The sequence below is a fragment of the Sinohyriopsis cumingii genome, chromosome 9, assembly GCF_028554795.1.
Source record: "Sinohyriopsis cumingii isolate HCF-2022 chromosome 9, ASM2855479v2, whole genome shotgun sequence".
Lineage (NCBI taxonomy): Eukaryota > Metazoa > Mollusca > Bivalvia > Unionida > Unionidae > Sinohyriopsis > Sinohyriopsis cumingii.
In genome coordinates this window covers 115,801,611-115,816,944 of record NC_142969.1, presented here as the reverse complement: position 1 = coordinate 115,816,944, position 15,334 = coordinate 115,801,611, and the positions used below count along the sequence as shown (strand labels likewise).

The window sequence follows — 15,334 nt, the reverse complement described above, 5'->3', positions numbered from 1 at the left end:
TTGTGTTAATATCAGAGGGTTTCACGTCAGCAGCAAACGGACCTACAACGAAATCATCTGGGATTTCATTAAGTTTTCGAAAATTTCTACAGAGATTTGTAAACATACTTACGTGAGCGTCTTACTCAACTGGCATCGTGGCTATTTTAGTATCTACTGTATTATAGTTATTGTCTACATACTTTTTTGTTGCGGCATCTTCATGAGGTGTTGGATCTCTTAAAACAACTATTTTGTTTCCATTCATGCTGAGTTCACATGTCATTGTATCACCGGTAGATCGTAAACGACCGGCGAAACGTTTTGAAACTTCGTTTCTAAGGTTTCTAACAGTTGCAGTTGATATATTTGAGTCTCTGATTCTACCACTGTCAGTAAATACTGGAATATTATTCGTGGTAACACCGAGTACTCTACTAACTATGTCATTCCATTTGATATTACTCGTCTTTAAAACACCGTATTTATCCTGAAAAACAACAACTTCATCTCGGTCAACTCCAGAGAGATTCATAATATCGGCAAGTTCATCTTTAGTCGCGTAATTTGACAAATCTACGTCGCTGAATTTTTTTATTGTCTTTGAACGAAGAGGATCTTCCGTAAATATCTACCATTATACTTTAAGATCTATTTAAATCGTTTCTTGTATAATCGTGCACGATTTTATGAGGTGGTAATGTTGATTTTGATATAGCATCGAGTATAGCAATTACTTCACGGCCGCATATTGGCGGATCGGTTATTATCTATGTTGGCAATGTTGAATGCCACACTGGAGTTTTTATTGATTTCACGTAATTCATAAATTCTTTTGGTGGAGACAAAATAAACAATTCCACGTGGATCAATCGCGTATGCCACCCAATGAGTGACAACGCCGGTACCTTTGTCAAGATTGATAATGCCTGTTTTAATATTGTTTGGTTTAAAAGGTTACTCATCGCGGATAAAAACGCCTCAAAAATTTGTTATGTTTAATTCTTTAACAGCATCAAGAAAATCAAACTTTGACGTCGGAAAGACTAACGAAAAGTTTCCTTAAGTTTCAGACGTTTTTCGTATCGATAAGGAGTTCCTGGTAATCGTAGACCTTTCCCTCTGTTTTATTCGTTGTCCTGTTGCCTTTTTTAATGCCATTTCAGCAGCGATTGCAACAGCACCTAACGCGGCTGCTTTTGCAACTGCTGAAGCTGCAGAGGTTATTAAGCCCGTATCGCCGCAAGAAGCAAGAAGTGGAAATATACCGCCTTTTTTAATTGAGTCTTTAATGGCACCCGCAGGAAGATTGAGTTTAACACCGGTTTTTGATTGTTTGGCGTTATTAAAATGCTTGAATTGACGTTGAGTCAGTGATAATTTATTCTCACCACCTGTGATCTGATCTCGCTTTAGTGATATTTTCATTTCACAGTTCTTTGCTGAATTTGATTGAAGCTTTTTAATCTGACCAGGAGTCAGACTGACACTAACTGTTTGATATGACATTATAAATATCGTGAGTGATTTAATTACATGTTCAGAACTATTACATATTTTCCAATGGAGAGTCAATAACTCATTCTTCCACCAACACCTTCAAGTGACATTGATTTGTCACTAAGTATAACAGCGATTGCTCTATATCCACCAGCTGGTCGTCGAGCTCCACGAGTTCGGAAGTGTATATCAACGACAGATTGCCTGAATAAATCTAATTGTTCCAAGGAAATGTAATAGATCGGATACAGCGTTGTAAAATCCCGCTGAGATTTCTGCAAACCAGTGTCAACATTTTGATCACGCCCCATGAATGTCATCAACCGATGATATGCACGTGCTACATGATTGTGTTCAAAGTTCAGCAACACTTCTTCAGAATGTTCTTGATGTCTGTTTATCCTCAAAGAAACTTCAGAAACTCCATGTGAGTCAAATACCATTGGATTTTGTTCCTGAGAATCTAATCTGGCATTTTCCTGAAATGCGATCAATATATGTCATGGTGCCGACACTCCCTGCTGTAATGCTATCTGCCATGTGAATAAGCCAGCAGCATTATCTTAAATACTGTCTGTGATCATTGTCAACCATGATAACAATGATTTACCACCTGAGTTCATAAAAGAAAATAATTTTTGTTCTTCAGCAATCGATGGAGTTATTATTTTTATCCACAGCGACAGTTTTGTTAGCGTTACTTTACCAACACCAACGGCAGCATCAGGCCATATTGTATCATTGTCAGTGGATTTTCTAACAAGTACCACGGTGTGTTTAGCGCCAAGTATAGCCTTTCTAACATTTCTGCAAAATCCAAAAATATGAGATAGTGGAATTGCGCATGAAAACTCTTCATCACCGTTCAACATTGATCGACGTGCGGCAAATCCTAAGTTGTAATTTTCATTAATTGATGCAACTTCAGTTCCAGCTGCCTTCATTGTTACGTTTCTGTTTTCTGGATGATCAGTTATGTCTTTAGAAAACATCATTGTTGGACCGGCCGATCTTGTAAAATCGTCACTGTATCACGCAAGGCCAAGTGTCGTCGTAGCAACGTCGACGTTTTAGACACAGGTTTCAATTTTTTCCGTCAATCATGTATATAGCACTGTTAAATAACACCATAATGTCATTTTTAACAAAACCAACACGATCTCCTAGTCCGTATGCTGTATCAACTGCTTTTAAAATTCTGCCTTCGACCTCGATAAATGCCTCAGCGGGCAAAAAATATCTACTTGTATCCTGAACTTATAATTCGATTCTTCCACGTGCGTTAGGTACACGTGCTTCATAAGAATAATGCTGATAATCACGCTCAGACTCATCAATGAGAATTGGTACGTCCATGTCAAGTGCTGGGTCAGATTTGAACATTTTATTATAATTGCTTTCGTCTAACACGAAGACCACTTCCTGCTATCAGATTTGCAGTTATATTTTTCTTTTTCTTTTTTCTGATAGTGGCACACCAGCAGCTCTGCTAGCTTTTGATTTGCAGCTTGATTTATTATTTTACTGACATTTGCAGGCATAACTTCGGTGCTGGCCAGTTTCACTGGTGGCTGTGGTTTTTGTCGTATTAATCGTGCTAGTCTTTCTTTGATTGCCGAGAATGCTTTATCGGCAACATCACCAATCACGAACAACGTCAATAGCTTTCATTCCTATTGCTTTTGGGGCTATCCATCTAAATAAACTTTGAACAACATCGCCGAGCCCATCACCGTAAGTTGCTTCATAAGTAGGTAATCGCGAATTTATCACCCTGACCATTACAGGTCCATGTTGAGCATTATGTACGATCATCTTATTTATTATTTATTTATCAAATCGCTGTGATAATCATCAACGATTTCATCGATAAGAGACCGATAAACATCGATGTCCATGATACCGTCTGTAAATAATCTTCGACAAATATCAGCTGATTCATTAATAATTTCTGGAGAATTATTTCCAGTACATTTCCCTCCTATGAGGATTTCTAGTCGTTCTACGTCAGAAAGAAAATTGTTAGGACCAGCAATAAGACCACTTGCGGTTGCTCGTTCTTCCTCACTTGTTGTTTGGTCCGCTTTTTCCTTCCATAGTTTGCTTTTTTAGGTTGCTGCTTCATTTCTTTTCCTCCCTGTTTCCTTTCTTCTCTAGACTTTTCAAGTTCCAACGTCATCTCTTGCTGCGGTGAAGAAGGTTGTTGTTCTATTTGTTGCTGCTGTGGAGGAAGTTGATATGAAGGCTTTTGCTGGGGAGGTTGTAGTCTTTGTTGTTGAAGTTGTTCTGAATAAAATCTATTTATGTCGTTAATATATCCATTGTATACTTCACCATCATTTCTTTCCTGGGGTTAGTCATAATACACACGATATAGCCATTTAAAATAACTAGCAGTATCTATGTTAACATGCTCAGGTTTTAAAATTTCAGACTTTTGAGAAACACAATTATATGCAAAACGAGAAAAATCCTTCCTTTTAACTTTTTCTTTAAGTTCTTCAATAACACCTCCTCTAAATTTACTACTCAGTTCAATATTTTCTTTTCTTACTTTAGGTTTAGGTGCAAGTTCTTTTTTCACATCGGCTATTTCAGTACGAACTTTGCCAATACCTTCAAGTATTTCTTCATCTACAGGGGGAGGTTGTGCGGCAGTTATCTCAGTTGGAAGATCTCGTAAAATCTTTTTTGTTTGTTTAGTTCTTTTTGCTATTTTTTTTTCTTCAGTTTGCTCAGCAGTTTGTCTTACTGATGGAAGAAGATCTTCAGTAGCCTCTGCAACTCTTTCAGTAACTTTTGTAACAGGTCTAAATAACTGTTATGTGCCTTCTGCATATTCAACTTGAGATTCTTGACGTTCTTGTAGTTTTCGTCTAACAGAATCACGAACCGGAAGAAATTTTTTGATTGCTTCTAATCTCTCTGGCCCTAATCTAGCTGTATAAAACTCCATAGCTGATGCCCGTCTGCTGCTATATGTTGTTATTATTGTTGTGGGGTTTAACGCCATTTTTCAGCACACGATAGGCTATGCATGGCGGCCAGCATTAATGGCGGAGGAAGAACCCGGGAAAACCTCGGGAAGAACCACCGACCCAAGAGAAGCTACGGGCAAGCTTTCTCACATACCCACATTGGCAGAATCCTAGACTTGAACCTACGCAGAGGTGAGATGACAGAGATCTGTAACGGAGAGCGCTTTAGACCACTTAGCCACTCGGGGCCCCTGCTGCTGTATGTATGTATGTATGTATATGTATGTATGTATGTATGTATGGGGCCCCGAGTGGCCGAGTGGTCTAAAGCGCTCTTCGTTACAGATCACTGCCATCTCACCTCTATATGCGGCGGTTCGAGTCTAAGATTCAGCCAATGTGGGCATGTGAGAAAGCTTGCCAGTAGCTTCTCGTGGGTCGGTGGTTCTTTTCCGGGTTCTTCCTCCACCATTAATACTGGCCGCCATGTATAGCCTATCGTGCTGAAAAATGGCGTTAAACCCCACAACAACAACAACAACAACATGTATGTATGTATGTATGTACGTATGCGTACGTGAGTGCTTGCGTGCGTATGTATGTATGTATGTATGTACAAGACTAAATTGAATTTTGTCAATTACATAGGGGTTACTCTTCTTTACTCTACCTCCTACATCCCATTTAATCTAACACTATTCTTCGTTAGAGTTGGATTGTGTGCAAATTTGTGAATATAATTGTTTTTTTACATTACATTTTTCTTTGACCTCATAATATATGTCATTTCTAGACATATAACGTGGCATTGAAACGGTGCATATTTCTGTGGCAGTTTAAACAGGATAGAAAAAACCCAAACATACTCGATGACAGACACGCCCTGTTTAGAAACTGCGTAAATTTCTAGTTATCTTGAGTCATCAAATTTCTAGGGACGATTCATTATTTAGCGTGTCTGTATTTAGAACCTGGACATTACAAGGGTTATTCCGAGTCTGTATTCATGGGTCGGTAAGATAAAAAGATCGTTAAGTAACTCAGGACATTAACTAAAAGGAAAGTCCACCAAATGTGATTTACCGTTTTTCAGTACAAAACCCTAACGTCTGGAAAGTAATCATCACGTCCAAGTAAGTACATTTACATATTATTGCCCCTAGTAACCAATGTGGTAGTTTTAATAATATTCAACTAGTTTGAAATAATTGTAAAAAATCATTTATAGGTTTGAACACTCCTAAAAATACGACGTAATAAGTTTTGCAAAAGGAATAACGTGAAAGATTAACTGTTCATTCAAGGAAAAACTTTCAAAGAGTAGAGGAATAAATGTCACAGACTTTAACTCCTTCCGAAAATAAATGAAATTTCAAAAGAAAAACGTGATCCCAGCTAAATAACTGATGGTTTATAACTGTTCATATAAACTCCAAGCAATAAATATAGGCTTGTAAGTACCTATTCCTGCAATGCTTCTTTGAAGTGATATCGTGGTTCTTCCAAGTAAATTTCGTTATTTGTAATAACTACTACCTTCTTCTAAATTAAGTAATTTAGATGCAAATTATTACAAAGTCAGCAATAAGCAGATCAGAGATAGGGTCAAAAAGGCAGTCCTAAAAACGTGCGTTGTAGTTGTTCATACCACCATTGCTTGTGACCGTAGTACTTATAGCTCAGTAGGATAGAAAGGTTGTCAAGAAACATCATGGCAATTTAAAATGAAGTCAACGAATAGTGATTTTCAATTTTTCGGTTTCTTTGGCCCTAACATATGGAATGGTAATCGTCTCGTCAAAGTAAGCATATTCATTTTTGTTTGCCCATAATAACGAAGGCAGTATTTTTTACAACATTAAAATATTTCTGAAGTAATTGTAAAATGATAATTAGTATATCTCAACACTCATAAAAACACGATGCAATAAAAAAATTAATCGAATAGAAATTTTTAAAAAATCAATTGTTAGCCTTGATTATTCGTATAAACAGTTCATCAAATTTTAAAGATCTCAGTCGAGAATGCAACGTTATGGAATCCCGAAACAATCTAAAATTATTTCTGTGGTGTATTTATAGAAAGAGTTAAAATAGCGCTTATGTAAGCCAATACCATTTTCAACGATTGACAGGTTTGAATACCTAGAAGCAATCGTTGTTTCAAGCCAAAATCATACCGATGATTCATACACACATTACTTAAGTGAAAAATTGAACATGGTAATCTAGACGAAGTAAATTTCCCCGTATCTCCTTTAAAATTTAAATAGTATTACATTGTTATTATTCTTGAAATTTTTGTTCCTACGAATAGCATTAGATTTGAAACGCGTTGGAAAGCAGATTTTTGTGTTCATATCAAAGTATGATCTTGCAATCAAAACCACATTACTCGGATAATGATATTCGCGTTATATACCTATAAATTTTGAGATAATGGTCATATTTACAATTTCAAATTCATTATGCGGGAAACTCACCAACGTTACCAATCATGAACTTTCGTAAATAGGCTGTACAGTAATATTTTTAATACTCTACTTCCGAATGTGATCTTGTTTCAGACGAACCTTTTGGCTATATTAGCTACTAAAAAAAAATGAATAACTGTTTTTTATTGTTGTATTGACAAACTCAGGCTTTGGAGCGTTCAGATAGTTTATATATAAAGCAAGGTTTCCAAACTAACGTTGTCGTGAGAGCTTTGTTTACTGCTAGCGTGGGCATTCCGTCATTTGTGGCACAGCCATTGTAATCTAGTAACCGCGAGGATAAAGTCGGTATGCTGTGCTGATACTCAATCAGATATCGACAGCATAGTTTTCCTACTTCTAGGAAATTACGGAGAAATTCTGACGCTTTCGGGGGGGGGGGGGGGTTAGACACTTGAATGGTACATAATAAATGATGTTTTGCAATATATTGTTTATGTAATTGTTTAAATATATACTGTGTCCTACAAGTATTTAACACAAAAGTCAAAAGTAAAATTAAAAAAAAATAAATAAATAAATAAATAAATTTAATTTTTTTTTTTGTGTGGCTAATTCATGTAACACTGCCTTAGGTATTTGGCCCATAATGACTAATACTAATGAAGTATTTTAAAAATATTTAAATATTTCTGAAGTAATCATAAAAATAATTATATTTGAACACTCACAAAACACGATACAACAAAAACCATGAAAAATTCACAAAATACATATTTATATAAAATCGATTTTCAGCGTGGATGACGCGTTATAAAAAGTTGATACAATTTTGAAATCTGAAGTGTACCACACGTTGGAATCCCAAACCAATATAAGATTATCTCAGTCACATATTTATAGAAGGAGTAGAAATAGCACCTATGTAATCCCTCATTTTATCGAATCTAAATTCACAGGTTTGAATGGATGTGAGCACTCTTTCATCTCAATGCAAAATCACGCTCCTTATATCATACAGACTTGGCTTCAATACATTGTCTAGAGCATAGTGACGTAGACGATGTATGATATCTGCATTTTCTTTATAATATAAATACAATTGCATTGTTATTATTCCTGTATTTTATCTCCTGCAGAATAGTGTAGTCTTTAAATGCATTGAAAAGCTCCGCACCGGTGCAGTGGCGTCGCTAGGGGGGTGCGGGGGGTGCGGACCGCACCGGGTGACACCATCTCAGAGGGGTGACACCAAAATGAAAAATTGCAAATTTTACAGAGCACACACTGCTCGGTCTAGTCGGATTTCATAAGCGGATAACCGATCATAGTTAAATACATGACTAGCAGGCACAGCAGTGGCGTCGCTAGGGGGATGCGGGGGGTGCGGACTGCACCGGGTGACACCATCAGAGGGGTGACACCAAAATCACATTACTAAGGATTCTGTATGGTCTGTTACGGAAGGAGGACCATGGGGGTGACACCATGAGCTACCGCACTGGGTGACACCAACCCGAGTGAGGCCACTGCACCGGTGTATTTACTACCCAATCAACTTCATATCTTTCATTCACAAATTATCTCATTCACACAATCTGTCAGCTAATTTTAACCTACGATAGCGCATCAAATTCACATTTTCAGAAAATTTTTAAGGTGAAAGATTAACTTGTCAGTCGGAGAAACAGTTTCAAATATGTAATGTTGAATAAGGGTCAACTAATTCAAAATTTATCTCCTTCACAAAATTAATGAAATGTCAAAAGAAACCAATGATTCCCAGAGAATAAATGATGTTTTATAACCGTTCATATTGCATTTGAACATATACTGTATTTATGACTATTAAACACAAAATTATTTTTGTTTCTTTAATGCTTGCTCATTGTATACTTCTTCGAAATGATATAGTGAATCTTCCAAATACGTTATTTCATATGTAACAATTTAATCCTTCTAAACTTCTATGTAATTTGCAATAATTTACATTCCAAGTATTAAAAAATTAGCAGTATGAATAGGCAGGTCTGAGAATTTTTGATATAATCAATAGAATAAAGGTTTTCAAACAACAATGAATACCAATGAAAATGAAAGCGCACCAGTTATGATTTTCAGTTTTTCAGTATCTCTTCTCCTAACTTCTGACAATTAATTTTTTCGACAAGGAAAATATATTTGACCCGTAATGATTAATGCGGTAGTTTATGGCAGTACAATGCTTCTTAAGTAAAATGGTAGGAAATAATGATCATATCTGAACATACATAAAAACCCTAAACTCGTCGGCATTTTAAAACAACTTTTTGAGTTTACCGGATACTGTGATTGCGGATAAAGTGATACACCCTCCAGCCCCCGATCAAGTTTTTAAAAAGAATTTTATTAAAAATTTAAAAAAGAAAAAGGAATACAATTGTTATCGAACGTGTTTGTTTCATCGAATTTCCGATTCTTCGTGTGTGTGTGTGTGTGTTTGTGTGTGTGTGTGTGTGTGTGTGTGTGTGTGTGTGTGCTTAAAAAATGTTAGTCTTGTATCTTAGTACTCTCGCTGTCATTCTATCTCTACTTACATAGAAACTACGCGTTTTAGATGTCACGAGTGAGTCCATCTTCCTTATGCAGCAAGTACGCGTTTTAGATGTCACGAGTGAGTCTATCTTCCTTATACAGCAACTACGTGTTTTAGATGTCACGAGTGAGTCTATCTTCTTTATACAGCAAATAAGCGTTTTAGATGTCGCGAGGGAGTCTACCGCTCCTTTCACGCCGACTACGCGTTTTCGATGTTGCTAGTGAGTCTATCTTTCCTTACGCGAAGACTACATCTGTCCTTCCATCCACAGTGACAACTCGTTTAAAATGTCGGGAACCTATTTTGAATATAGGAAACGTATTTTTTGCTTTAACTTAATTATGTTCCACGTATGTTTAAGACTCCGGGCCTTACAAATGTCATGCATTTTCATGGTTATATGAGCTGCAATTATTCGAGGCCAACTAATAACAATGTTGGTGATTAGAAGGAAATTCAGTCAACTATAACACTTAGTCTTAAATCAACAACATTGTACGGAACTTGAAGATCATGATAAAAAAGGCTTATGATAAAAAGTTGCAAATGATTTGTTAATTATGCGAATTGTAGATCTTCACCTATCCTGATTTGAATGAGGATAAACGAGGCAAGGAAAATCTGTTGCAAGAATTTCTGATGAGTGTGGACAAATTTCACCCATCCTAGCACCCTCAACAGTGAAGGAAAAAATATAATTTTATTAACGATGTAACATAAAAATGTTTGGGTTTTTTTCACCTTTCTTATAGCATCTCTTTCTAATTGCGATCGATTTGAGAAACGCTTCTCTACCTTTTTCTACACTATGTAGTTTTTAAATTGTTTCATATTTTGAATAATATTTTACTGTATGTTAGTTGCTAATTACTTTCTTAAAAATTGAAACTTTCACAAAATAATATTTCAAGCATTGATAAGAAAATGAAAAAACCCCATTTATTTTCAAATAATTATAACACAAAAGTATAAGGTATCCTCTTTTGTTTTAGTGATGGAAAAATGTAAAAAAGATATACTGTACTTTGCATTCATGAAAATTTAGACAATATATTAGTCATATTACATTCAAGTTTTAACAGAATACACGAAAGACAGCTCTCCCACTGCCCCCTTTGTAGCGAGTAAAACTTTACACTATTTGTCCGTGAGAAAGACAACTTGCTATGTATCAGCAATTACTATCGACAAGATTCACGGATTGTCAGATGGGGAGGAAGCGATTCCGTTACTTATCAGTTGAGGAGGAAATGATGATGGAACGGTAGAATTAAAAAGTAGTTTTAACGACTAAAGCAATATATTTGCTTACTGAAGAGCTATCATCATTACAGAAATTCGCCTACTTTCATTTTGGCAGAGCCTAGTTTCTATAAAATTACATGTAGTTAGTTCTATAAGGCACATTTGTTGATAATGTTCTAATGCGTTATGTATCTAAACTGAAAGTACATATCCGTGACTACGTATGCAGTTCTTTTTTAAGCGAATAGAAAGTAACGCTTTCGACCTTACATCACATTACTTGACATTCATGGTTGACAATACCTAACCAAGCAAAACGAAAAGACTTTTCTGCGGTGGGATTCAACTCACATCCACACTCCTTGCATGGTAACGTGGGATCAAATGCTCTATGATCCCAGCACTAAGAAGGGCACTTGAAAGGGCTACATAATTTGTGGTGTACATATAACATAATTTAAAAACAGATTAGAAACAAACACGAAAGAGAAACAATTCTGTACTTGCTACTTATAAGATTGATTGACCAATAAACGGCCGATAGCAACTCTGATTTGCTGCTGTTTTACATGAACTGACAGTTCCAGAACAATGACGACCACTAATATCACTCTATTTATTAGTAAACAACGAGTGACGAAATCAATAGATTTCATCTCAGTTATTAGAAATCTGATAATTACACGGACGTTCATGAAATTTAGCACAAACTCAATCAGCTGCCGTTCCCGGGGTAGACATTCGTACAAAAATGTCGCATACCGTTAGAAAAATTGTTTTTAGCGTATCGACACTATTTACCGAATTAGTTGTAGAAAATGAGAGAAACATTGAATAGACACAGTATGCTCAAGACAGTGTTGTTAAATCAGATTTCTGCTTATTTAAACGAATCAAAGAATCATAGCTCAGAGTTCCAACACTGATAAGATATCAGGTATAAAGAGCGATTTAACGGAATAGAGGTCTCCTTCAAATAGCGTTGATACAACCATTCCGTTGATAGTGTCCCCGATGCAGCCGAGGTATAATGGCATATCACCCCTCCCCCAAATCACAGAGGCCTGAGCCCGCCAAAATGAACATAACCATGTCATTGTATCAATAGTCAGTTCTTCATTAAATAGGACCAGGTATTTAGTTTATAGGGTTTAAGTGATTGCTGTTGCGTAAAACTCACTGCAACACTTGTTTCTTTTTGTATACAGTCATCATTTATGTGCCTTTAGAGTACTTCCTGATATAATTCCATTATCTTTCTTTCCATGTACTAAATCATTAGGGAAGTCTTTGTCGTTACAGAAAAATACGACTTTTCTTGATACCCTACGCGATTGAAAGTTGGACATCAAATGACGTTTGACTTACATAACAGAATGATATTCATTTTATGGCAAAGACTATGAAGTTCAAAATTTCACTCTTTGCCACTTTGGGACCTAGCTGTTGAAATTATTTGATTGAGGGTGTTAGTTCTCTCTCTCTCTCTCTCTCACACACACACACACACACACACACACACACGTCCGTTTCCTTCAAGAAGTTTATTAAATTTTCATAAAGCAGTCACTAAATCGTATCTTTTATCATTCTGTTTACATGACAGATCAAACGTTATCCCTTACCTCACTCAGATTAGTGTAAATGAACCTATTCGAGTGGAAATGGTTTAAATTACTTTTCTCATTTTAGGTTCTTATAGTTTTGCGACATGGGTTCAAGTTATTCGCATGAGACATATCACTCCAGGAATCGTGACAGCGATGGTTACACTTACAAGGCTATATTTGAATCTCAGCCATTCGATAAAGGTGCAAACAGATACGCCTTCAAAGGACGACTGGACGGAGAAGGTCCCCGGAAAGGAGATACGTGTGTCACTAAAGCCTTCAAGAAAGAGTTCGCAAAAAATTTCGACAAATGGGTCCCTGACCTCGCGGCAAGTGAAAAGTCCCTCAAATTTGCTCAGAAGTTTAATTCGGATTGCATCCCAATCTTGAGCAGGAACCGACACGAAAGGTACAAGAACATTGATTTTTTGATCCCTCTAATCGCCAAAATGTATGATGTATCCCATTATAAACTATTTGGGTTTATTCCGATTAATCGAGACGAATCTCTAGTGAGACTCGAGGAGTACGTCGCGATTGAACCTTTCTTGGAAGGAGAATACAAGAAATTTAACTCGAACGGTGGCTACGAAGATGCCGTCCATGATTTGATGCTGGCATTCAGTCATTGGACCTGGAGCATCAGTGGTCATAAATTTATGGTGTGCGATCTACAAGGGATTGAAACGAAAAGCAGATATATCCTCACCGATCCAGCTGTCCACTCGTTAGAGCAAATTTATGGAATGACCGATCTAGGGGTTGTTGGCATGGAGATGGTTTTGGCGAATCACACTTGCAACAATTTGTGCATAAGGCTTGGGTTAGAGAATCCTGTTGCAGATCAAGGGGTGTTGATTCCAGCCAGAAATAGAAGGAGTACAACGTACAGCTTCCAACTCACAAAAGAGGAAAAGCTTCGAGCTCTTAAAGGGCAAGAAAGATATTTCGAAATTCTGCCTGCACTATTCGAGTGAGATGTAAAGTGTGTAAATTCGTTAATCGTTCGAGATTTTACATCGGTATAGTTTAGTATTCAATGAACAACAAATTGTAACTTGTTTAGAATTCAATTACTTTAGTGACGCTGGACACTAAGTTTAATAATCACAATGATTCTATTGGTCCTGATTTCATCAAGCATTTGTAGATATAAGTGACTGGAAACCTGGTAGTGTTTAGTAAGATTTTTTTAATTATGAATCATGAATCTTTAATCCAAATTTATTTTCCTCTGTGTGTAACTTTATTTACACCTTAAACTGATGTAATGTAAAAGACATAGATGATGTAATTATTGCGCATACGTTTAGATAATTATTCATTGAAAGTAGGTGAAGCCTAAGTCATGAGGTCATGTCTTAGACGACTGGTATAATGCGTTACAGTGTGCGGATATGTCACAATGCGACATGTGAATCTTCTCGTGCAAAGTAAATGACAAGGCTCAATATCTTATGTTGTATCTGTTATGTCAAATTCTTTAATCACGTTCATTTTTATTTGATCAAATTAATTATTCTTTAGATCTAAACTCTATGGCTGCTTTTTAACATGATATATAATATCGCTTCGATAAACATAATATACCAGTCCTAATATAACTGATTTGTGATTTTCGGCTTTTTCCATCGCTCAACACTGCTTGATACGCTACGAAAAATCATTATATTGATACCGGTTGCCATAAGAGCTTTAGTGAAACTCGTGCTGTTCCTTTGTGCACGTTTAAGATCAGTTTCAAACCTAATCATAGTTTTTGAACCTCTAATCATGTCATGTCGCCGGAGTACCATGCCTGGTGGATGTTCCTCAACATGTGTGTATCAATGCCATTAAAGACAACCAAAAAATTACAGTTATCTCTTCACTTTAGGAATCTGAACGTATCGTTGCGTGACGTAAATGACGTCCTCGTTTTTGTGCCTGCCTCGTGAAAATATTCTGGCTGGATTTGTTTGTTTGTCGAGCATAACATCATCGTATATTACTTGAATACCAATTCTACCGTCAAGATCATCGACTGATGGTGCATCATTAATATCAGTGATAACTTCAATGACGTCACGCGTCTCGCGTGGTGTTGCCTGAGGTTAATTAGCCCGACAGGCAATAAGGCAAATTTACCTACCGCCACCTAAAAATATCCAGTACGGACAATTTGATGTTAGCACTCCCAACGAAGTTCATCAGGCAGATTTTTGTTGTTGTTCTTGAGTTTAATTATAGTGGCGTGCGCACAATTGTGCATGTGCCACTTTTTTCTGACTGCATCGCAGCCTGCTAGTTGTTCCTGGGGAAGGGAATGGTGCCACCTCTCCCAGGCTTTTATGGGTTCAAGGAACCCTGATAGTTTGGCCTCAATCTGTGGGTCCATAAAGGTCCCTTACAATTGAATGGTTGGCTGTCATTAGTGGGAAGGAGAGCTCGGGAACGGTCCTGGTTGCTTCACATCGCTGGTTTCTTGTTTGCATTTGCCTGGTGTTCTTTTCTTCTTTTTTCTTTTTCTTTTTCTTTTTTTTTTCTTTTTCAAAATGTTCTAAAAGGGGGGTGTTCTATGCTGTTTATAGAAGTTGTTAGTAAAAATCATGTGTGAAGAGAGATTTTCAAGGTTGATATGGTATTACTAGTCGAGATGTTTAGGGTGTGCTTCCTACGTTATGTTATTTATAAGTGTTTAGATATTGCCTCTTTAAGTTATTTATTAATTAATGTTTTTAGAGATTGAATGTTATTCATACTTTATTTAGCAAGAGACCTGAGTCCTATCCGATTACACGGTTCGTTAAGGACATATAGGACCGGAGTCCTAGCTGATTACTCGGTTCGTTAAGGACATCTAGGACATCCGATTTTGCGGTTTCCTTAGTTTTTGATAGGTGCTTCGTAAGTGAATTATTTATTAATATTTTTATAAAAATGAATGATATGTTATGGGTATTTATGTGGGGGCTTCTAAATTTATTTTGCTAGTTACTGGGTCTTTTGGTTTTGTGGGGATATTAATTA

General features: G+C 36.6%; 1 protein-coding gene across 1 annotated transcript; it reads left to right on the top strand.

Moving 5' to 3' along the window:
• Positions 1-5,461: 5,461 nt before the first annotated feature.
• Positions 5,462-14,181, top strand: LOC149792516 (alpha-protein kinase 1-like). The gene is made up of 2 exons (XM_089969401.1): positions 5,462-5,590; positions 12,408-14,181. The coding sequence occupies exon 2, from the start codon at positions 12,427-12,429 to the stop codon at positions 13,300-13,302; it is 876 nt and encodes a 291-aa protein (XP_089825527.1). The 5' UTR covers positions 5,462-5,590; positions 12,408-12,426; the 3' UTR covers positions 13,303-14,181.
• Positions 14,182-15,334: the final 1,153 nt, after the last annotated feature.